Source organism: Heterocephalus glaber, unplaced genomic scaffold (assembly GCF_053883595.1).
Source record: "Heterocephalus glaber isolate CG9 unplaced genomic scaffold, H.glaber_assembly_v1.0 deba00000347, whole genome shotgun sequence".
NCBI lineage: Eukaryota > Metazoa > Chordata > Mammalia > Rodentia > Bathyergidae > Heterocephalus > Heterocephalus glaber.
This window is the reverse complement of record NW_028258143.1, coordinates 39,568,895-39,594,759: the sequence shown is the minus strand read 5'-3', so window position 1 is coordinate 39,594,759 and position 25,865 is coordinate 39,568,895. Positions and strand designations below refer to the sequence as shown.

Below are 25,865 nucleotides of genomic sequence, written 5' to 3'. Positions count from 1 at the left end.
CTGTGAGCTGTGTGGCCAGCACAGGGGCACAGCAACCCCTCATTCAGGTCATCACCTGAGTAGTGGAGCCAGCTACTTCCATTGGTGAGTCATTTTTGCTGTCTCAGCAACACTACCACAATGAACATGAACTAAGAATTCCTCATCTGTAAAATTGGAATAATAATGCTTACCCATTTCAAGATTTTCTGTTAGGGTAAAATGAGGATATTTATGCTCTTCTTTTAATTGTAAAGTCATATAAATTTTACTCATTATCATGCATTTTCATCCAAGACTTTTATTAAGATTTTATAGGCTGTAAAGCTCTAAGAAAGAGTGTCTGCTTCTCAGGGATCTCACAGTGTAGTAGGAAGCCAGATATCAAAAAGAATACTGCCATGTATAATAAATGCTTTAATTAGAAAATGTACAAGAGCAGCAAGAAAGGAGTACTCAACACTTCTTTGTGAGTCAGGGGTTTCCCAGAGGAGGTGTTGCATGAGGTGAGGCCTAGAGATGAGTAGGATTTGGACAGGGAATAAGACAAGGACATTTAAGAGACCATGAACATTATATACCAAACACATGACATGGATGCAGAGGAGATAGTAATACACAGTATTTAGGAATGGCAGACAGTTTAGTCATCTAATATATGAGAAAGAGTAGGAGAGTTGACCATAGAGGAAGCCTATTAAGAGTTTTCTATGCTTAGCAAGGTCCTGGGATTTTATCTTATACATGATATAGAAATAACGAAAGATTTTAAATGGGGGAGGGGTGGTAGGACCAGACTTTTATATTAAAAATAATTGTTACTTTTGAAAAAAAGTTACTGTTGGCTGTATGGAGGAGGATTAGGAAAAAAAAGAAACAGAGAACTCAGGCTGTTGCAGTATTCTCAGTAACGAGTGAATTATGATTGTATTTAGGTGAGGCTAGGAATAGAGAGGAGATACTTAGAAAGTGGAATCAGCAAAAGGGAATGAATAATTTTTGTGGTTTACAGTCTCAGGCATATTTATCTGAATTAAATTCTTCTGTTATAAATCTGGCCAGTCACATGAATATTGCAATAATGTAGAACAAGTTTGGCAAGTACTTAGGTACTTACGATGTTGGATAAACTTGTTAATCCCCAAGCTGAATTAATATGGATTTACTGAATTTAAAAATAATATATACATTATGGAAGTGGAAGTTTAAATAGAAGAATGCCTGAGAGAATTTTGTAAGTGACTTGACTTCCTGTCTTATTATGTCATTGTATAACATGTAAGTCATTAAAAGGACATTCTATATTCTATATATATAGACTCTTGTATATAGAATGAAGCATCAGGAACTAATAAAGAATTCAAGTGAAATATCATTTTATCATAGAGAGAAATCCAAGTACTCATTTTTATATTTTAAAATCAGCTTTGCAGAAATGTAATTTAAATGCCATACATTCACCCTGTAGAGTTTGCTCATTTAAAATATACAGTTCAGTGTTTAGTGTATTCATAGAGTTGTGCAACCATCACCACAATCTATTAAAACATTTGATTATTTCCAAAGTAGCCCAGTACCCCTTTCCCCACAACTTACTCATATCTCTAGCAAACACTAACTACTTTTGGTTTCTACAGATTTGACTTTTCTGGAAATCATATAATATAAATGAAATCATACAACATGTGGTCATTTGTGATTGATAATGTTAGTTTGTTACGTAACAATGTTTTCAAAGTGCTTCCATGTTTTAGTGTACATCAATTCTTCATTCCTTTTTTTGCCAAATAATAATTTATTGTATTCATGTAACACATTTCATTTATCTAGTCATCAATTGATGGCCATTTGAGTTATAGTATTCCTACTTTTTAGCTGTTACAAATAACAGCTATAAATATTCATGCAAAAGTTTTTGAATAGACATAAGTTTTCATTTTTCTTGGACATATAACTAAGAGTAGGAATTGAATTATACCAAGGAATAGAATTGCTGGGCTTTGTAGTAATCTTTATATTTAACTTGCTGAGGAACTCAAATATTTTTAATTTTTGAACATTTGAAATATTTATATAAGCATTTAAAGTACTGACAGTTTTGAAGTTCTAGTAGGTATAGGATACATTTCTGTCATTACACTATATTAATTTTAATTATTGAGGTATTTACAAAAGATATTTACAGAATTATTTTTAGCATTCTAACATTCCTTTTTAGAATGATTTTATTACTGAGTTAGTACTTTATTTTACTTTGCAGAAGTACTCAAAATATTTACATACATATCTGTATTTATTATAGCACTATGTTTAATGTTAAATAATGTTTTCATATGTTTAATGCAGGTCATGTTAAGACATGTGTGTCCTATATACTTAGGACTTTGTAATATAATTTCTCTCTGAGCATTGTCACAGAGGCATTTGATTCTTCCAAATAAAACCTAAAAGTATAATAATATTTAGACATGTCCATATATTAAGTGACAGATACATGTTTTCAGTTTAGAAAATAATAAAAATTAGGAAAATGGATGGGGCATTTTTGACGGGATAAATGAATGCATAAGTTGACTAAATGTTATAGTTAAGAGAATAATGGAAGTATTTATAATACTTGTTAGTGGATATATAGAGATTATCAGTGTCAAAAAAGGAGAAAACTTGCAAAATAATACTACATTACTAAAAAATAGAAATTACTAAATAATTACTAAATTACTAAAAATATAAAGTTATAATCTGAGTAAAGTTAATTTTTTTAATTAATTTTTTGAATAATGATTATAAAATTACATATTAACTTCTGAGAAAAAGTAGTTTTCATATTTGAATATGTAAAAACTAAAAAAGTCACTGTTAGCTAAAAATTTCAGATAATGCTATTATCCAAAAGTGCAATAAAGATAATACTGTTTTGAGGGTTAGATGGACAAGAGTATATTAGTCACTAGGACAAATACATGACATCTCCAATTTAAAGAAGTTTTTTTTGTCTCACAGTTTCATGGTCATCCAGCTCCAAGGCAGAAATGGAATGTTAAAATGGAATGTTAAAAGGGCATGGCAGAGGAAAACTGTTCACCCAATAGCAGCCAGGAAGTGGAAAGGGAAGAGAATAGCCCAGAACAAACATACACCCTCCCTTGTCACATCCCCAGTGACCTGCCTCTTCTAACCAGTTCTCATCTCCAGATAGCACAGTTAGCTATGGATTCATCAATGGACCAATCTACTAATGAGTGTAGTGCCCCCATGATCCAGTCACCTTCCAAAAGTCCCACCTGTGAACATGAGACTTTTGGCTAGACAGTTTAGATCTAAACCATAACACAAGCCTAATATACTCTTAGACATGGATTCAGGTTTACTTGTGAAAGAAATTTGCTTGGAATTGTAAATCTTTTTGACCTTTTACACTTAGTTTTGTTTGCACTTAACTTACAGAAGAAATAATATTGACTTTTATTGAGTTGTTTTCCCATCCTTTTATCTTTAGCTTGGGAGAAGCAAAGATATTTTTTATTCTATATTCTCCTGGGCAAACACATTAAGAACAAAATACCTGGCCAAGGATTTAGCTCAGTGATACTGCCGTCTGCCTCACAAGTGCAAGGAACCGAGTTTGATCCTCGGTACCAAAAAAAAAAAAAAAAGAACAAAATACCTAGTAGGGAGTGTGCTAGGCCTTATTTTTTAATAATAATTCTTTAAAGTAATTGTAATTAATCCCATTTTACTTATTCAGAAACTATGTTTCAGTGGACATACTGGCTGTGTATTGAACAATAAAGTGAATTCATAAAAGAAATACACAGCAGTAAAAACTCAGTGTATTTACCACCTTCCTATGTAGAAGCTTAAGGGCTGTATAATTCAAAGATGGGAAGTTGTGACCTAGGATTGGTCAGAGACAACTTTATAGATAGTGACTCTTTAGTTTATATTTGAAGGAGAATAGTACTTGAATTTGGGAAAGGGAAAACAAAATATGTCTCAGTGGTGTAAATAATATGAACAATAATGACAAAAGACAAGAATGCATATGACATTTATCAAGAAGTTTTCTCTTAGCCTCTGAAGGTTGCCAGGAATGATAACTCATGAAAACTCAAGTAAAAGGATAGGTATTGGAACACTACAAAGAAGTATCAGAGAATATAAGGAAATCACAAAGGCATGCCTAAGGAAAAGAACCTTGAATTAGCCATACTCTGATTTTCTCTCCCTCAGGACCACTCAGCCTATCTATGCATATGCTTTGTCATCATTTCTTTTAATCCAGGTTTCTTTAACTTGGATATCCTTACACCTACATCTTCAATGATCTCCAGATGAGCAACAACTTTCCATGTTTCTATCAGTTAAAATGTCTGTGTCAGAAAGAATCTGATTCGATCATAGCAAATTTTAGAGGCAAGTAACACATTATAGATTAATGGCCAGCCATTGTTTCCTTGGATCATGTCTTTGAGACAGATTTGTTTGTTTGAGGATTAGAGTTTTGCTGGGGATTGAACTCAGTGCTTTGTGCATGCTAAGCAGGAGCTTCATCTCTCGTTTTCATATTTCAAATAGCTTTGACCCATCGTTAATTATTCTATTAGCAAGAAATTTTACCTGCTGAATTAGCTGGACTATAAATAAACAGGAAGCATGAATAACAGACAGGGAAAGCATAATGGGTCGTCCCGGATCTTTCTTCTTCCTGGATAGGAATGGAAAATGTAACTTTTTAAAAAAATTCTTTTATTGGTACATTTTAGGTATACAATACGTTTACATTTATCATTGGATGCTTGTACCTGTACATGATGTATCTTGGTTCTTATTTTTCCCCATTACCTGTGTACCCTTCGCCCCCCTCTACCCTTCCCTATTTACATAGATTTTGTTTCCATTTTTTTTCTTTTCTCATAATTTTTCCTTTCCCTTCTTTCCCTTCCCCTTCCCCTCCCACCACCCCTACACTTTTGGACCTTGTCCTATTTCAAATTATCAATTATTCGTTTTAATAATTTTAATCCTTATTTACACCTTCAGTTTCTCACTCTAGAGAAACTATTTGGTATTTACACATGTTTTATGAAAATTATCATCACTTAAAACTTACATGAAGGCAAAGATCTCTTTTTCTTTCCTGGTAGTCTATCCATGATGCAATTTCTCTTTAAAATCTTTATGAGTCTATCCACCTCCTTTTCAACTACCCTATTGCTTCCTCTACTCCTCTCTTGCCTCCCTACACCCCCAGCTTTTCTTTCAAACTATCTCATCCCTTATTTGTCCTAAGATGGTTACAGAGTAGATGAAAGCCTTCAGATATCTCAGAGAAAACAATAGCAATAAAACATGACTTACTGTAGTACCCAACACATGTTCAAGACATATATGTTGTATGTGAGGATGTGGACTTATTTCCTTTCAGAAAATTTGCCTGAATTTAGTAAAGTGAGAACATATGTTTCTACTTACCAGGAAAACCCCCCCACAAATAATACTAATTTAGATTTGGGTTGAATTATAGTGAGCATAATATGAATTGGAAAAATGAAAGAAAGTTTAAAAAAGAATTATCAGGTAATGACTGTGATCTTCATTTTTATATTCTAACCACTAAGCTAGCATATAGTTTTGTAGTAAATTCTCAGTGATTGTTGTTAAGTACATAAATAATGGACCAGCTATTTAATTTTCCTTGAAATTTTGTCAGAATTCTCACATTTTTTATTGTCATTAACTTCAGTAATTTCAGCAACATTAATTTTAAAGTAACTCTTTTTGGATACTCTTTTTGTTTCTCTTTGCTGCAAAATAAGATACTACAATGTGGTCTCAGTAGATATCAAAATTTAAAAGTATAGGTGAATCATAAATCTTAGAAAATAAATTTTATAATATCCTATATATTATAAAACAATTATAAGTCTATATTTAATACTGGATTCTAAGATGACTTTTAAAAGCATTCTATTTTGCGCTGGGGATTTAGCTCAGTGGTGTCATCGCCTGCCTCGTAAATGCAAGGTCCTGAGTTCAATCCCTGCTACCAAAAAAAAAGCATTTTATTTTTTGCAATAAATGTTTTTATATTTTTTTAGTATAAGAAAATGTGTAAATTGTAATATAGATATTCCTTGTCATTAATAAAGAATATTATCTATCTTCTCACTGCTTATCTTATTTTCCCTCTGATTTCTTTTTGCTCATCTATGTATATGACCCTCCAAAAGACCACCCTGTTTCCTGAATCTAGACCATCTTTCAACACCTAGTACCAAGGTTACTGTCATTTAGCTCAATCTCTTGCATGTAAGAATCCATTTAATTCAGTTTTCATTAACTTCCCACCATTGCCCCAGCCTACTACATAAACTCTTGAGATGATTTATTCATTATATCTCAAGGACCTAGCATGTTTCAAGGTTTAATAAATGCTTTCTGAAAAATTGAACATCTGATGTTTTCATAAATGATTAACTTTGTAAAATTGTATCACTTGTAGTGAGTAAAATAACTTTTAAAAAATATATTCTTGATAAGTGAGTATACAGAGAAAAAGAGTAGCATTTAAGTGACACCCCAACTGCCTAGCTAATTTAATATTCCCCCCTTTTTTGTCAGAGACTGCAAAGTTAAAAAATATATGCCCATTAGCTCTAGAAGAATTCTAAGAATTTTGTATAGTTATTTATGATAACTCTTGGGCATTGTGAACAAAAAGCTTGGATTCTACTAGTGCAGTAGTTGCATGTTTCTATGTATAGACATACATGTACTAATATGTTCGTGTATATATAGTAATCATTTGGTTGTATATCTATATGTAATCAATATAGCAGCTGGTATAATTTAAGAATTTCTAAATCTTTCCATTCTTCCCTTTAAAGCCATACATTACTGGGAAGCCAAATAGATGAATGTTTTTAAAAAATTTTTAGCAGTGACCCAGAATATTTTACATTTTTGTGATTCCACTATGTGGATTTCATGATAATTAGTGGGATACAACCCATGAGTTTTAACATATTGTCACAACTGGGACCAAACATTTAACTAGAAAGGACTTAAAATTTTAAGGTTAGTAGCCAGTGTTTCCTGTGTATTATTTATCTGTGTTTTGCCCATTGAGTAAGCAGGTTCTTTTGGAATTCTGCTGTAAGTTCTACTAGTATAAAAAAGTGTGGAATACCAAAACTTTGGCTCCTTTTAACTCTTTTGAAGACTCTTTGTAAAAGACAGAGTGTCATCAGCAGACTGGAAGATCTTGTGTCTCTTCTTTTTCAGTGATACTACTTTTTTCCTGTTAAATTCTTTCTCTTTAAATATGTTGAAATATAGAGTATGTGTTTATGGTTTCTTCTGCCAGTAATAACTGGAACTACATTGTTGTAAATAGAACAAAACATTTGTGATTTACAACAGGGCTATTTTGGTGGAAACATTTGAGAAGTGATGAAAGGTATAATGAAAATTATTTGAGATTTTCTTCTAAGTAATCTAAGTGAATGGTTTATAAATAAGCTAAACTCTAGCTCAGATGATCTCCAGTTCATTTAATGAAATTCCCAATATATTGGTAATGGTAAATATACTTAGTGAAGAAAACATACAGTATGATAATAGTTTCAGTTTCTTTGTAGAGGTAACTGCTGACTCAGATCATTTCTTGTACTTAAATAATGCTGTACCTGCCCTAAAGCTGCCAACTCATGCTTTAACAATATTAACAGTCTAGTTACTCAGTATGTAACAGGCTTCCTCACTAAGCAAGATTGCAGTCTCTGGGAGAATAGTATTAAATAGTATTATCATTTACTTTTTTTTTGTGTGTGTGTGTGCCCGGGATCGAACTCGGGACCTTGCGCTTGTGAGGCAGGCACCAGAACCACTGAGCTAAATCCCCGGGCCTAGTATTATCATTTAGATCAGTATTGTACAATAAAATTTTCTGGAAAAATGATGTGAAAGCTATTGAACACTTGAAGTATACCTAGTTTGATCTTTAAGTTTTACTCAGTTTTAATTACATTGTATACATATGGTTAATGGCTATCCTATTGGACAGTTCAGTTTTATATATTGCTATTGATACATTGGTTTTTATCAAAATTCCTTACTGTCTAGTAGAATGCTATCCGTAAACATTGTAATACAATTTAATGAGTGAACCTGAATTTGCATGTTGTTGAAGGCCTGGCCACACAGTGAAAAACTATGTAAAATAACTTTTTTTTTTTTTTTGGTGCTATAGGGGATTGAACCCAGGACCTCCTATATGCTAGGCAAGTGTTCCACTACCGAGCTACCTCCCCGCCCCTTTTTCTTTTTTATTTTCAGCCAGGATCTTGTTAAGTTTCCCAGACTGCCCTTTCACTCAGAATCATCCTGCCTTGGCCTCCTGAGCAGCTGGGATTACCGGCATGAGCCACAATACCCAGTTTAAAATGACTTCTATATATTGTAATTTGATTGTATATTCGTGGTAAAGTATATTCTGTGAATCAGGAAAAATCCTATTTGTTGTGTTACTGTTGCTGTTGTTATTCTGAGGCTACTGATTGTGTTCTAAATCAAAGGAGTAAAACTATGTTGAGTACTTAAAGGATCAAGAACTGAGATCTTTGGCAGGTTAAAAGCAAGGACTACAGGTGTAAAAACTGATGATACAATAAAAATCCTGTAGTTCTGAGTTTAAATTGAAAATATTGATATGACCTGTGTAATTAAAGAATGCAGCACAAGTGTTTTTATTGAATTATTTTCTTTGAAGTGTAAAATCTGTGACTATTCTCAGATTTGATATAATACTAGCTCCACTATCAGAATTTTATAACTTGATGAAGTATTACTGTTTTTCTTGCTATATTTTTGTTTTCTTAGGATGTATTAATTTAAGGCAAGTAAATAATGAATACACCTTACCATTTATTCAACGAATATTTAGTAAGCAACTATTTTAGACAAAGAACCCCTAAGGCTCTGTGGGAAATGTCAAATACTACTGACATGATTTGTATTCCCATAAGCTGACAGATTGTCAGACAAATTTATGCAAGTTCATAACTGTAAACAGAATAAAATGTAAGTTCAGTGAAATAGGCACTGATAAAATACTTTTTAAAGGTAGATTTTGGAACTTTGACTTTAACTTGTTAGTAGTAATTGTGCTAAGTGTTTGGGATCAACGACTTTCAGCTTGGATGATAACCAGATGAATCTTCATGGGCTGGCATTTTGGCCTAGGTTTGAAGGACAGAGAGAATTTGATATTGGATGTGATGAAGGTTAAAGAACATTGTAAGGAGAGGACAACAACAGGAATTGAGACAAGGATTTGGGAAAGTATAGTGCAAAAACCAGATGATCCGCTGGGGTTGGAGGTAATCCGTTGGGGTGGGAGGCTGAGGTAAGAGTCTTGCCATGAGTTTGAGGCCAGCCTGGACTTTATAGTGAGTTTAAAGTCAGCCTGAACTACATAACAAGACCCTGTCTCAAAAATAAATAAGTAAATAAATAAAAACTATCATGTGCCAAGGTAAAGTTCTGGGTTCAATCCCCAGCTCTGAAACAAAGTATCAAAACGACGAAAAAGCAAGTCTTGAAAAGGGAGAAAGTCCATAAGATCAAGCTAAAGAGTTTGTGCTGAATTCCGTTGTTACTATGGGGAAGGGTGGAAGAGTAAGTATATGTCATCACAATGATTTTTTTTAGAGAGTTAGTTTCTGAGAGAGAAGGAACACTTAGATGACCAGTGAGGTAAGAAGAAAATGAAGTAAATTAGGATGCTAATGATAGCTATCTATAGCAACAGAAATCTGTAATAGCATTAGAGAAACTGTGATAAGATTTAATTTAGTTAAATAAATCACACCTACACTAGTAACCTAGTAACTAGTAACCTTACAGGAGTTTGAGCATAGTCTATTGCTATTTTGGACTACTGTTATATAAAGTTTTGTATAAAATAATTGGACTACTTAAGGCTTGGATTGAAAAGTGTAACAAAGGTACATATGACTACCACATTTCAGCTATATATTTTTTATGTTTTGATCCACATTTTGTCAGTTCTTAGCTATAGATAAATTTAGTATTCAGAAATCACCTAAAATACAGATTTTGCTACACATTATTTTAAATCCTAGAATTTGTGAAATTTTGTCGTAAGTTTAGACAAACATTGATGTTGTCAGGTAGTAGTTCCTTTAAAAATGGCTTGCCAAACAAAAGTATTCCAGGTCCTTTTTTGTCTCAAACAAAAAATTGGATGAGGCAAGCCAAAAAAGGAGCCAAAACTGTATTTGAAAATGAGGGGTGAAAGAGTAAGGGAAGAACTAGCTCTGCAGGGAAAACTTGGGCCAAACAAAGAGAGAAAAGGATAAAAGGTAAAAATAAAAGTGTACCTTGCATCTAGGAGATGCAGGGAAGGGTACTGTGAGGAGTCAGGGCAGCAAGCTCCTCGAGCCATCTGGTCTTTATGAAGTCCATATCTCTAGGAGCTGGCGCAATGTTCTACCTACCAGGTCCTGAGAAACATCTGGCACTGCCTTGGGGTCTTGCAATAATTGACAAGTCCCACCTATTTCTCCAGCCAGCTTTGCCATGCCCTACCTCCTATATCATTAACATTGTAGGAAGTCAGCTTCTGACATGCACTTTTTTTAAAAGGAGAGGAGAGAAATAATATTGTGTAATTCTAAATTTTAGCTTAGTTTCAGGAAATAAATTTATATTTCCTTGGTTCTTTCCCAAGAGGTAATAACTTTTCCTCAAAGGCAAAACTTGAATCTTTCATTAAAACTGTCATAATTAGTTGAAAATTGTCCATTTTTCTCTAGAATTAAACTTTTTTGAGTTTATTCAGTTTGAAGTTTTCTCAGCTTTTGGTATCTTTAGGGTTTTTATGTCTTAAACCAAAAATAGTGTTCAGCCATTGTTTATCAAGTTTTACAGTACTACACCTTTTATCCTCTTTTTTCAAGGTTCAATTGACATAAATGTTTTGTTATTGACTCAAAGCTCCCTAAGTTATTGTTGTTTATCAGTGTTTGTTCTGTGTTGCTCAGACTTGATAGTTTCTATTAATTTATATTGAGTCCACTCAGTGAGTTTTTCTTTTCTTTTTTATTTTGGTTATTGCTTTTATCAATTCTAAAATTTCTCTTTTTTTGTGTGTGGTTCTCAGAATTTAACCCAAGGCCTCACGCATGCTAGGCAAACACTCGCTGAGCTACATCTCCAACCCAGTTCTTTGGATATTCTGTTTCATTACTGAGCCTTTATGTTTTCCCATGTGTTTCAAGTGTGCTCATGATTACTTCAGTAATCAGCAACTGATTCATATTATGTATTCAGAATCAAGAAAAAAGAATCTATCCCTAGTTTAGCAAGCTTTCCATTAATTGTTAAGGGAAAAGCATAGTTGGGAAGAAATTGGCTTTATGACTTGATCTTGGCTTTGATTACTGAACAATAAGCTAGTCTAAGCCAATAACACATTGGTTCTCCAAATACATATGGCTTTTAGTGAAAAATTATTTTGTTTTAGTGTCATTTGTATTTTGTGATTCTTTTTGTTAATGGTAACTGGAAATGAAGCTCCAAAGATTGTGACTAATTCCTCTTTTTTGGACCATTCTCAACAAGTAATTGTGAGTCATCTTCCTAAAGTATTTTCAAGGACAGATTTTATTTGGTTGTTGATTATCTTGTGATCAGGATTTTTCTTATGACAAATGTAAGATTTTAAGTTGTTTTCCTCTTTTAATAAGTAGAAAATGATTGTATTTAATTTTCTGTAATAATTTTTAACATAAAGAATTGAAATCAACGGAAAAGTATAAGAAATGCATGTCACTCATAATTTCACCACTATAAGATAACTATTATTAATATTTTATTTAATGTGAAATGTTTGGGTGCATTTCATTTCAGTATTGTTTATACATTCATGTATTTTTACTTTTTAAAAAATATAATTAGATCATTCTGTTTTTGTTATATGTACTGCCTTTTCCACTTTATGTGATAAACATTTTCTTGTGTTAAATATTAGAAAATAAAATTTTTAATATTTAAGTGACATTCATTTGAATAGATATTTCATATTATTTAACAGGTCTCCTTGTTTACTGGGTTATGGAATTTCTTCTCAGATTTTAATAGGTCATTAGCTCATTTAGTTTCTATATTGTTTTTAGGTTTTCTTTTTCTGAGATTTTATAGGCAATTTAGAAGAAAATACTGAATCAGATTGACTTTTTCATAACCTTTTTTGTTGCTGTTCATTTCCATGCTAAGCACATGGAGGTGCTTACCTCTACCACTGAGCTACATCCCCAGCCCCTTTATTTTTTTTTTTCATAAAACTTATTTCCTGTCACATTTTAATTGTTCACAATGTCTGATCTACTTGGCTTCTTCCTTTATTTTTTAAAGTTTGTTTAAGGCTGAGTGTCCAGAAATCAACATGATGTTCTAATATTGTCCTAACTAACACAGATTATGATAAAATGATTTATTATGAAGAAAGAATGAGGCCAAATTTTAGTCTTTGACACCTAACACCTTTGGAGTATAGCAAGTTACCTTTTCTATGTCTGTGTTTTCTCATTTGTAAAAATTATAGTGAATAATTATGAAGATAATTGCACTTGGAGTTTACTTGATACAATTAAAATAATGAAGCAAAAAATAATTAACATAGTTCCTAGTATAAAAAATACTAGGTGCTTAATAAAATAGGGTAGTGATGGTGGTGGTAGTCATAGTAGAAGTTATAAGAAGCAGTAATACTGTCAATATTGGTAGTATCATATTTGAAGCACATTTCTCATTTTTTTCCACACTGTTAAATTGTTAACTTATTTCTGATCCATTGTATGTGTGTGTGTGTGTGTGTGTGTGTGCGCGCGCACGCACATGTCTGTCTGTCTGTCTGTCTGTCTGTGTCTTTTTTGGTGGTTTCTCCAATCTTTTCTTTTGTTTTACTTTTGGTCCTATAACTTTGAACTGATTTTTTTAAATCATCTTTTTAAAAATATATCTAGTTTATGATCAGTTTTATTTTGGCTAACATGATAAACAGTTTCATTAAAATTGTTTCACTGAAAATTTGATGATTGTATTTGAAATTTTTTCAGATAATTAAATATAGATGTGAACAAAAATTCAAAAGGATAATAGGACTAGCATCTCTATCATACTAATTATGAAACTAATTTTTCACCTGCTTAGTTCTTTTGGAGTGTATTGATAAGAATGTGAAGGAAACTAACTGCAGATGAAAAAATATGTATATAGTTCTTTCTTTTTTATTTTATCCATGTTATTTGGCCATAAATGTTGAGCTAAAAGAGCACATTCAATATGTGTTATAGATGTGCTAAAGACATAAATGAACTTTGTGAACACTGTCAGTGATTTGTTTTTTCTTAAATATAGCTCTGCAGTAATATTGAAAAGTTTAAGCAAGAAAGTGCCATTGGTTAATTTATGTTTTTAACAATAATTTGTAAGAATGGATTTTAGTGAGGAGGATGGGGTACTGGGGTAAATTTGTAAACAAAATCCATGAGGAATCTTACCAGGAGCCAAAAGAGCAGGGGCTTGCAAACTTATTCTAAAAAGATTGGGTAATAGTTTAGACTTTGTAGACCTTATCACCTGTCACAACTATAGTGTTCTGCTGATGTGGTGTAAAAGTAACACTTTATTTACAAAAATAGGCCTGTGTTATAAAAAATAGGCCAACTTATTGTAGCTGAGACCAAATAACATGAGGGGAAAAAAAGTTGGAAAGATTTATTTTGACTTGTGATTTCAGAGGTTTCCGTCCATGATTACTTGGCTCCACAGCTTCTAGGATATAGTGAGACAGAAACATAACAGAAGGGTTTGGAGAGAAAAGCTGCTTACCTCAAGGTAGCCTGGAAACAGAACAAGGAAGGGATCAAAGAGGAAGGGAACAGTGACTCTAGTGCCATGCATTTGTGACCCACACCCTTCAATTAGAGACTCCACCTCCTAAGTATGTGTTACCTCCCAATAATCCCGTCAAATTATGATTTCATCAGTAGATTAATTTACTGGTGAAGTTAGAGCCCTCATGATCCATTCAATTCCTCAGATCCCATCAGCTGGCATTGAAGCCTTCAACACAATGAAGCTTTGGGGGGACATTTTGGATCCCAACCATAACACTGCCCCTAGGATAAGTTTCCTATTTTGTCTAGGGGAAAAGCTGTTAGTAATCTAGGGGGATGGCTATGGAGATGATGAAAAGTGGATCAGTGTAGAATTTATAGGAGAAGTAAAATTGACAAAATCTGGTGATAGATTGGATAAGATAGGTCAGGAGGATACACATGCTCATGCTTATCCCCTCTAGGGGCATACCTTACAAATGGGGTTAATATCTTGATTTGCCTCCGGGATTAAAGATACCACTCATAAAACTTTCCATCTGATTTGTGTTTGCGGTCTCCCATTCAGATTAGCACCAACTTGTATCAACGGTTCCTTTTACCTCCTGATTGAATTCTGCATCCTTTTTTATAGACTTCTTTTCTGGCAGGGCCATAGAGGCATTTAATTCAGTTTTATTTTATTTTTATTTCTTGTTATAGCATTGAGAGTCTAGCACTAAAATCACCCAGTGACATATTACAGAAATAAATTTAGAAGGCTAGACTTGAGTGAAATTGTGAAAGGAAAGTAGAAAAGTGGAAACCAGATATTTGGACAGTTAATAATTTTAGTTGAAATCAGAGTAAAAAATGAGGTAGCTAAATGAAAATAGATGACTCAAAACGAGGTTTTTGGTCTTTCTAATGATGTGGGAACAATTGAAAAGAATCCAGTAGAGTATAGTTGCAGAAAAGAGGGAATGGCCAATGGAATAAGGTCCATTGTAAGCTGTGAAAAGACAGTAGTAAGGCCACTTCTTCCATTTTAATAGGAAGCAAGGAAGGAGAGGATAGTTATAATGCCATGAGCTTTTAGATTTTGTGAGGGAAAAATGTTTTTACTATAGTTTTAAATTTATCATTTAGTTACTCTCAACCTTGCCTCAGGTAGGTTCCTAATTATTAATGTCAATAGAGACTGTTGCTTTTCATTTATCATATTTTGTTCTTATTCACTTGTTTAAAATCTATACCTTTTAAAAAATTAAGATGGAAATGAAAGAACTAAGCACTCAGGGAAACTGACAAGGGAATAATAAATAGATAATGAATTGCATCACTTACAGCCTCTTCTAGTAGGTGATTGACTATACCTATCGGGATGTGGGTATTTGGAATGCAGAATTGGGAAGATGTCCTTTGCAGTGAATAGGAACTAGTTTGAAAATAAGTTGTACAAAGGCTTGAAGTTATTAATTACAGACCAGAAAACAATGGAAGTGACTACTTGAAGGTAAAGTCTCAGATTTTGAAGTTACAGTAAAAAGATTCGATAGATAGCCATGACATTAAGTATATACTAGAATAAGACAGATGTCCACTAGACCAGTTATTTGAGCAGTTTGCAAACTTTTTTCAAAGGAGTGGCACCCTTCTTCAAACAAAATTTCACATAGAATTCTAATATTAAATTTATTTTATAAAAAAGAGCTTTGATAAAAGCAAGTGACGTATGAGCCAGAACCAGAGCCCCTACTCCAAAGTGCTTAGGGTAGCTGAAGACTTGGTGGAACATTTTGAAGGATAATTTCCAACAATAACAAACTATTAGAAGCCTTTCTGTTTTTATTTATTTAACTGTCATTAATACAAGCATATGGTAAGCATTGAGGATACACAATAGATAAACAGTGAAAAATAACTCCTCCATCCCAGAATCCAGGTCTCTAGTCCCTTTGCCTAATACAGTAAATAGTGATCATTTTCTTTATATATATTTTCCAGAAATATTCAATGAGTATACAGGTATTTATCCCTCTCCTTTTTTATTTTTTTTTCTTTTTGAAAAGTTTGTTAACAGTACTATTAATAGACCCCTTATTTTTTCAGTTCACAGGAAGTTTTTGTTTTAAAGATTGTATTTATTTCAGAAGTACTTATAAACTAGTGAGACATGACTAAAGCATTTACAGTAAAGTTTTCAAATCATTTTAATACCTTTTTATGGGATAAAAAGAGCATTACCATTCTAGTATTTGTTTTGTTTTTATTAAAATTAGTTCTTTTCAAGTTTGATTATTACTAACAAATCCTGAGTTTTAGGACAGTCAGAGTATCCCTTATCCCAAATATTTGGGACCAGCCAGGTCCAGTGGCACTCTTCTTCTAATCCCAGCACTTTGGAGGCTGAACCAGGAGGATCTTCTTAAGTTTGAGGCTAGCCTGGGCTACTACGTAGTGAGTTCAAGGCCAGCCTAAACTACATTGGAAGACTCTGTCTCATAACCAAACCAAACAAACAAAAAAATTAGGACCAGAAGTATTTTGGAACATACATATATATATATATTTTTGGGGGGGGGGGAGGATGGAGCCCCAGTCTAAGCATGAATTTCATTTATGCTTCATAAATGCCTTCTGCACATAACCTGAAGGCAGTTGGATACAGTGGTTTTCATAATGTTTCCTGTGAATCATAGTTGTGTGTATGGAATTTTCCACTTGAACGTTCTGAATTTTTGGATTAGAGATGTTAAGTCTATAGTCTCCCAAGGCAAGGTAGAAATATGATTTTTTTCTGTATGGAGAATTAAACCCAAGGCCTTCACACTGAGCTACATCCTCAGTGTAGCTTTTAAAATTATCTTTTATTTTGAGACAGGGTCTGGCTAACTAGCTAAGTTGCCCAGGCTGGGCTTGAATTTGCAGTCCTCCTGTCTCAGCCTCCCAGAGTGCTGGGATTACCGGAGTATGTCACCACACCCAGCTGGAAACATGATAATTTAAAAAATTATTTTTCATCTTCTAAGTACTATTTTATGTTAAAAAGTACTATTTGTTCCTAAGTGTTCTTATATGCAAATAATTTGTACTGCAGATGGTTTTTATTTTCCTGACATCTACATTATGCAACTCTAATCGCTAAATTCTTCCTCATCACTGAAGTATGTGTTCTTTATCCTTGGGCTCCGTGAATCCTCTGACGCTGAGGGGCCCCCTGCATTGGGTTTCCATTTGTTCTGTTCAATCTTGGCTTGCTGGGGCACGATAGCTTGGCTGAGACTGTCAAGAGTGGGGTCTTTCCCTTAGTCTTCACTTTCTGCTGTGTTCTCAATTTCTTCCGGTTCAGCAATTTTCTTTTTCTTCTTTTTTTATTTCTTCTTTGGAGGCTCACGTTCTGAGCGTATTTTTCAGACAGGTATAACTGAAGTGTCCACTTTCCCCACATTCGTAACACTTTGATTTATCAAAGTAGTTTCCCCTTCGTATGAATTTAGCTGCTCTCCCATTGTCAGTAGCAATGCTTGCCTTTATCACTCTACCAAACAATTGTCTGTTGTTTATGGCCCTGGTGCAGTTTTGTGCAGTCTTTATCCAAAAATAATATAAATGCAACCCCTTTACTCTTTCTCATATCTTTGTCTTCCATTATAGCAACCTTCACAACTCTACGATACTTGGAAAATATCCGGTATAAGTCGTTGTCAGGGAGAAGGGCAAGTTGGAAACATACACTGTGGTCTTACTTGGAACCAAGCCACCATTCATTTCTTCAGGAAGGTTCCGCCCTGGCACAGCGGGGGTTCAACCCCGACTTTTTGAGCTACCTGGATGCAGAGGCTGAAGGGAGGGTGGGTCGCGGTGGAGGCTCTCCTTTTTAAATCACAAAGAACTTCTTGCTGCTTACATTTTTCCTCACCTTGCTCTTTTCGCTTAACATATTAACTAATACAGACCTACATCATTCTTTTTAACAGGTACATAGTAATCTAGTAAAAATTTAAAATCTAATTTAACGATCCCTTATTTATGGAATCTTTATTGAAGTTTTTATTTTGCAGTTACAGTGTTGTAGTAAATATCCTTTAAATATCTCCTTACCCGAGTATGTGTGTATATAATCTAGGATAAATTCCTTTGAAGGATTTTGAGCAGGAAAGTGTTAATATTATAAAGAAACCTAATGTTAGGGGCATGGAGGAAAAAATCATTTTTTTCTTGGTATTCACAATCTCTAGCCCTTGTTTTGTTCTGTATGTATGTTGTTTTCCATGTTATGTAAGCTCTGCATCTTCTGAATTAAAGGAAAGTTTTTCTTTTAGTTCATCAAACATGTAGCACTTAGACTGTATAGACTGTATTTCCTGGGCTTCTGAGTATACATATTATTTTTCATACGTATCGTGATTTCTATTTGATACTTTATTTGTTCAGTCTCATGTATTGCTCACAGTTTTTCAGAATTGTCTTAGATATGCCAGTTAAAATTTTGTATTTCTTAAGGCTTTAAATCTTTGGCTTGTTCTTTGGAGCCCCTTAACATTTGTAGATGAAAGGATCAGTTAACCAGTTAACCATTGTCTCTATTTTTCTTTCTAACCTTTGTATCCTTATTAGAAATTTCTAAGTCTAGTCATTATTTAAATTCATAGACTGTACCCATCTAGATGTTAAATCCTGCTTACATCTTCCCTTAATATTCTTGTGTATCTATTTTGTATGTGTAAGGATAACCTCTTTCTCACAGATATCTCATTGCAAAAGAATCCTTAATCCTTTGGTTGGAAAAATATACTCCCTGAATAGATTATTTCCTAAGCAGTATGAAAATTGGTGCTTTACTCTTGGATTATTTTCTCATCATCAAGTCTCTTGAGGCATAAATAGAAAAGAGTAAATTTTTAAAAGATTTAATAGAAGTCTGTAATTTAGCATGATACATACTTGGAGATAGAATTATGGTCAATGAAAGGAAGAATAATAGAAAAATGAAGTGAAATTGTTAAATATTTTAATCAGTGTAAATTTTGTGTGTTTTTTTGTTTTATATGTTTGGAGAAAGAGCTTGGTTTTTAACCAGCAACTTTATAAAACTCTGACAGGGACTTGAGAGCTAGTTTAATTCAATTGCACTATTTGTAAGGTAAGAAAAGTAATATTTAGGGGAGTCCCAGTTCACAGACTACAGCACAGAGCACCTGATTGCCAAGTGGCTTCTGTTTCTGTATATAATTAGTTGACTGTTTACAGTGGGGATTAAAATGTGTCAAGTGACAAAGGAAATAGTTTTATTTTATATATTCATATTTTAAATCACAATGTGCTATACTTCCTCAAAATAACTTTATGAAAATGTAGATAGCTAAAAGTTTTATAAATAGAACCATTTTCCTATAAACATATTCAGAGAATAAGGTTTTCTGCTGTCTAATAAGATATTTCTGCCTCATCTCCTATTCCTATAATCTTCTCTCTCCTACAGATTTTTGTTTTATGCTTAGTTTTTCTTTACTTATTATCTTGAAATATTGTATGTCTAAATGTTTAGTTGCCTTGCACATGCTAGGCAACTGCTGTGACACTGAGCTACATCCTTCTGTATCTGTATTTTTAATGCTAAAGTATTACTGAAACTGAAACACAGGGAGCCGATCATGTTTACATTTGTTAGCTAACATGTCTTACCCTCCTTATTTGCACCTGTTCAGGTTTATACCTACCAGCTGTCAGTATTCATAAACTATGATTACACAAGGTAGAAATATTTTATATATGTGAATTTGAACAAAGTTATCATTAACAATTGATCATTGACTTTTGTAATACCTAAAAGCATCATTCAGGGAAGAAGTTATTTGTGGTCTGTTATTTTCATAAATTCCAATTTTTGTCTGTTCTCTGGATTGTTACCAGTAAATATCATTTTAGTAAAATAACAGCAAATTTATGTTACCCAGTATCAGTGAGCATTATTATGTATGTTAATTGTATATCATAAATTATCAGTTTTAAGCAATCTGAACAAAATATAAAATATTAGGCTATTGGACATATGCTGACACAAGATACATTGAATGTGATTTTATACTTATTTCAATCATCAAAATCAGTTTGGATCATTTTACTATTATAGCTGTATACAGTAATAATACTTAAGGGAAAGTTTTGGTTCGTTGAGTATAGTTTTTGATACTTTAAATCAGGGTTTCTTGTCCTTATCACTACTAACATTTTAGGCTAGATAATTCTTATGTGTGTGGAGGGGGTCCTCTTATTATAAGGTATTTAGCAACATCTCAGAATCTGCCTACTCAATGCTGTTAGCATTTTCAGTTGTGACAATCAAATATGTCTCCCAATATTCCTTAGTAGGGAGGAAGGTTGTTACAAGATTACCTCTGGTTTAGTACCACTGGTTTAAATCATGGGAAATATCTGTAATGAATCAAATCATTTATAGTCCCTTCATCTTTGACATATTTTTCTTGCATTGTTCATACCAACAAGTTTATTTTTCATTACATTTTCCCCTCAAGATTCATGAGTAGCTCACAGTTCATAAGGCAGGGAAGTTCAAGATCAGAAAAGTTCATGTAGAGTGGCCTCCCTTTTAACCATCTGCTCTTCAAAGAATTAATCCATTTTCAAGAGAATAAGAATTTACTTACTCCTGCCCACAAGAAAGGCATCAATGCCTCTTAAGGACTTAATCACCTCTAAAACGCCTCATCTCCCAACATTTCCACACTGAGTCATTAAGCCTCAACGTGATTTTTATTGGGGACATACCATATTTATGCCATAGCACTATTTTTGTCCCTATTATATATGTATTCCTAAATTTATTACATATTTCTAAAAGTTAGTGAAAATTTAAATGTTTAATTCTTTAAAAAATTATAATACTGAAAATTAACTTTTTTCTTCATGTCATAGATATGGAGTCTGGAGAACGATTGCCATCTTCAACAGCCTCCTCTACTACACCAACTTCATCTTCTACACCCTCTGTGGCTTCAGCAATTTCAAAAGGCGGCCTTTCTACTGGAGTTTCTTCACTTAGCTCTGCAATCAACCCATGTGGTGAATATACTTTATTAACTTAATTTTAGAAAGCCATTGTTTTAATAATTTGTATTCATAACTCTGACTAAAATGTTCTTGTGACCTCCATGACCTGTTGATTAATGGTTAGGTTAAACATCCACTCTTTTTGCTTTTTCTGGACTTTACACTGGAGTAGCCCTGGTTATTCCGTGCATTCCATGGTTACAAAAAATTCTCTTTGAAAGTTTAATCTTAATCTCTTAACTTGTTTAACCATTTCAATTAATGAATCAGTAAGTGTAAAATCTTGTAATAGTAGACCAATGAGAGAGTGAAGGCATACAAAAGAGTCCTTGATGGTAAGATTTGTTTCCAGTATTTGAAATGCTCTTCTTATGGTCCACTACCCTAGTTCACAGGGGTATACTAAGGCAGATTATTCCTATGTGTACTATATTTATGTATATACTCCATGGAAAATATTGTAAAAGTTTAGTGCATAAGTTTCTCTTAAGTATGAAAAAAAATTTTGTTGCTAGAAAGAGTGAAAATTTCTAATGTAAAAATATTCCCAGTTTTGATTAATTATGTAGAAAGTATTATTAGTATTCCCCCAGTTCATCCTTTGCCTTTTTGTTGAAGTTTGGTATAATTCATCCTTTTTTTAAAAAAATGCCGGAATTTGATTAACACATTCCTATATTAGCAGGAAGCATTTTAACCTTAAATGTTTTTAATCTTACAGATTAAACAGTAGAATTAAGTGATATTTTACTTTTTAAATATTAGATTTATAGTTCTGTATAGATGAAATGCTAAAATTGAATATATGCCTACAAAATACTTTAACAAATTGTCAAATATATTTTTTCAGTTATTTTTATTTTTCTAATGAATAGAATAACAAGAAGAATGTCATTTTGTCATTGTATTATCATAGAATGATTTTCTAAAGTTTTCTTAGTGACCAAAAATGACTAAAATAGCATTAATATATTTAAAATCAATAATAATTAATAACTTCTCCTCCAGTACCCTATATGGTCCTCATCAAGTAATTTAACAATTTTGTTCATATTTTGCTTTTACATAAAATGATGCCCAAACTCTAAGGTCCATTGTTGATGTGCTATGCTCAAAAATAGTAATTTTACAATTGGCTTTTTAATTTAGATTATTCTTCTTAAATGATTGCACACAGTTATACTTTTGTATTTATTCTCTCCTGTTTTTTATAATGCTTTCCTTTGTTCTCACCTCCTTTAAATATATTATTTTAATCTGCTGTCTTACTTTGTATTTATTTCTGAATCAGCCTTTAACATTTGTAGTGATTCTGCATAAATGTCTTTCTTTTTTAATGTTGAAATTTGCAGTAGCATCCATTGAATTTTCTGGACACTTTTTCCTCACTTTTCTGAATTAATGATGCTGGACTGATTTATAATTCTGACTACTTATGTGTTGGTACTATACTTTGTTAGTAATGGTTGGGAGTTGGCAAATGAATGGGGTCTGTTGAGTTGCTGAGTAACATCAGAAATTTTGTGTAGAAAGGGAGTAGTCTTTTTAAAAAATCATTTATCTGTTATTTAAAGGGGTATCGAGGTTTTATATTGAAATGCCTAAATTGAGTATAATCTGTTTACTCAGAAGCGTATCATTTACTCACACATATTTTAAGTACCTATAACATCAGCTTTTTTCACTTTCTAAGTAAGATGAATTTTTATTTTAAACTTTTAGAGTTTGCTGTGTTTCATGTTTAAAATAAAAAGCCTTCTATTTCCTTCTGACACATAGACTGCTTAGGAAAATGTTTAATTGGCCTGTATAACTCAGCATACTAGTTTCCTGTCTTCTTTGATTCAATGTTTTTGGCCTGTACAGTGTCTGATATTTCTCTCCATTTTAAAATAAAGCCACAGAGTGATAATGGGCCAACACATCTATCTTAAATAATTAGATCTCAGTTTTTTTGGTATATAGAGACAATAATTTTTATCTTTAAAATGCCAAAATCTCAACAGTTCTTTGAATTCATTCTGTTTTTTTAAATAGTTATTTTATTTAGAGAAAGTTTTTTCTTTATCATCTTTATTAATGCTTTATCTACCTATAGAAATTTGTTTAAGCTATAAAGGATGTAATTTAAGCTTACTTTCAAACTTTGAATGATCAATGATCTTTTCTGTTGAATACAATACCTTGTCAAGATCTGAGATTATACCTACTTAGAAGTTAGCCTGTTGCTATTATGGATGCTGGCAGAAGACATAAGACTCCTGGATCAGAGCTTTTATTGCTAACAGAACAGCCAACATCATGAGCAGAGGATTGTGTTGGTTTTGGTTCCTTGTGTCAAAGTCCCATGTAGGTAACGTGGATCCAGTGATGCAGTGGGTTTCTGTCATAGCAGAGGAACACTGAGCTCCATGAATCCTTTGTTTTTAACATAAATGAAGGCAAGCTCACTCTTGAGGGAAGATGTTACCTCATTCTTTAAGGTTGCCTGCTGTGAAGGCAACTCTGAGAAGTAGCCCAGTTAGAGTGGCTAAGGCCTTGCCGTTCTTGGGATCCAGCAATAACATGCACAGACTCTTGGAAGATAGCCTTTCACCACACCGCTTTAGTTTTGTTACAGTGACTCAGATTTTAAAAATTAACACTGCAGTAAGATTGATTAATCTAAGGTTATGTGCATATATGGGTTTTCTTGGTCTTATTGCCAAGAGTAATATTTCTTTCCTCTTAAGGAATGGCTTTTTAGAAATAAGCTGCTTACATATAAAATAATTTGGGACAGCTTTAACCAAATGTTGAGGCGTGATAAAAATAATTAACTAAGACATTAAAAGATAGACTCTAGGGTTTCGCCGCCTGCTGCGCAAGCACAAGGACCTGAGTTCAATTCCCGGTACCAAAAAATAAAAGAAAATAAAAATAAAACATAGGCTCTAGGAAATAGAAAGATTTTAGCTAAACAAGCCATAGATATTAAACAAAAAAATTAGCTAGCTCCTAAGAATGAAAGGAAAACATAAAAGACTACATGGTTCACATTACCCTAATATTGCTAATATTAGTTCCTCAGAAAAAACACAATTTTTTCTAGTCCAGAGTGATATGGAGAATATGCCACTGAAACGTTTATATGAAATGGCAAATGATGCACACTTTCCTCCATTCATTCAAATATTTAGACACTATTCCACATATTGGCTCCACATGAAAGCTGAGAAAATGGAATTTAAGCATAATCTCACAAATAAACTTTACGAAATCAATTTGCTAGAAATTTTTGGTTATTTGACCTAATACAAAAAGTATCTCTGAGAAACTTGAATGATAAACTATCATGGACCAGTTGTTTTCAAACCATTTTTGAGGTAGACTGCTTCAAACAAAAGCTTATACAAATGCAGAATATAAAAAGCTAATAAACTTTTAAAAACTTTTCCACTTTCAACTGGACTAGGCCTGCTTTTCTTTGAAAAATTAGAGAGTGATTTGCATATGTATTTTAGTTCCAGGCTTCTACAACATGTGCCAAGTCATGGTATATTAAATAAGTTACAAAATGATCAGTAAGTCTCCAGTATATGGTATGTGTTAGTTACGACAGTGATTTGGTGTGAATAAGAAAGGTAAACCATAATGTGGCAAATAAACACACCAGCCCATAGATAGGCAGCCCTGAAGTGGGAAATGTCATCACAGACCTAGGCTCCTTCTAATTTTACATTCTGTCTTCTGAAGTACAGCATTTTCATGCTCACATATATATCTCAGGATTATAAGAGGGTTGATCTATATAAAGCAATTTTTTCCAGGAAGGAAGGAAGATAGGAATAATAAGCAAAATTTGCATGCCAGCTTACACTGTTTTGACTCCTTTCATTTATTTATTTATTTGTTTGTTTATTGGTGCCAGGGATCGAACTTGGGGCCTTGCGCTTGCAAGGCTGGCGGCAGAACCACTGAGGTAAATCCCCAGCCCTCTATTGACTTCTTTTAAAGATCTTTCCCAGAAACCTACCCAGAGATTTCTACTTATATCTCTTTCATCAAAACTCATGAGTGATAATCTCAGCTTCAGGGAAGGTTGGAAAGAATAGTTTTTAGCTGAGTATATTTCCATCCTAAATAAAATAGGGATTATTAGTAAGGGAAGAAGAAAATAATGGACTGATGATATGGCTAAGTAGAGCAGAGGGACAGGGAAGAGGTCAAGCTGGAGAGCAGGCCAAGATCAGATCATTTAGAACTTTATATGCCATACTTAGGAATTTAAGCAGAATAATGTAATGATTAACAAGGACTTTGTTGTCAGAAGGGTCTGCAATTGAACCTTGGCTTGACACTGATTATCCATGTTAATATGGATAAATTATCCTTCTCTTGGGTTCATTTCATGTATAATGTAAGTATAACATCTGTTCTATAGCATTATGAGAATAAATGAGATAATGTCTGGCATATAGTAGATGCCTAGTAAATTGTAACCATTGTCTTTATTCATATTTTATCCAAAAGGAATGGTTTTATACAATCACATGGCTTTCAAAATGATAGCTCTAGCAACATTTGGAGCATCAGTTTGTAATAGAGATAAAAAATTAGAGGCAAAAATGACCTTGTATTTATACTTAGGTGAGAAATGGGCCAGAGTTAAGGTGTATTGTAGGTGGAGGAAGAAACACCATTTCAGCAATATTTAGGGAGTAGTTTTTATGGGTTATACAAACTGAATTTGTTCAAGGGAATATTTAGAGAGAGAGAAGCCTTGGCATGACTGAAGTATCTCATGGAAGGGTGACATAATGAGAAATGTACAGGAAGAATAAGTTTTAAAGGGTAAAAGGCTGTTATCTTTTTTGTGTGTTACATGTGAGCAAAATGTACATATAATTATATATCCATTTGAAG

The 25,865-nt window shown here is 33.1% G+C and overlaps 1 protein-coding gene across 46 annotated transcripts in view; it reads left to right on the top strand.

Annotated features, from left to right (window-relative positions):
- Baz2b (bromodomain adjacent to zinc finger domain 2B) overlaps nt 1-25,865 on the top strand; it is a 411,121-nt gene that overhangs the window by 225,087 nt on the left and 160,169 nt on the right. For 45 of the 46 annotated variants that reach the window (XM_087196344.1, XM_087196196.1, XM_087196318.1 and 42 more), the window contains one exon: nt 20,826-20,972. In XM_087196344.1, coding sequence (XP_087052470.1) covers nt 20,826-20,972 — 147 coding nt within the window. Of the gene's footprint in view, nt 1-9,719; nt 9,739-20,825; nt 20,973-25,865 lie in introns of those variants that run through there. The other variant, XM_021265794.2, reaches the window with a different exon arrangement.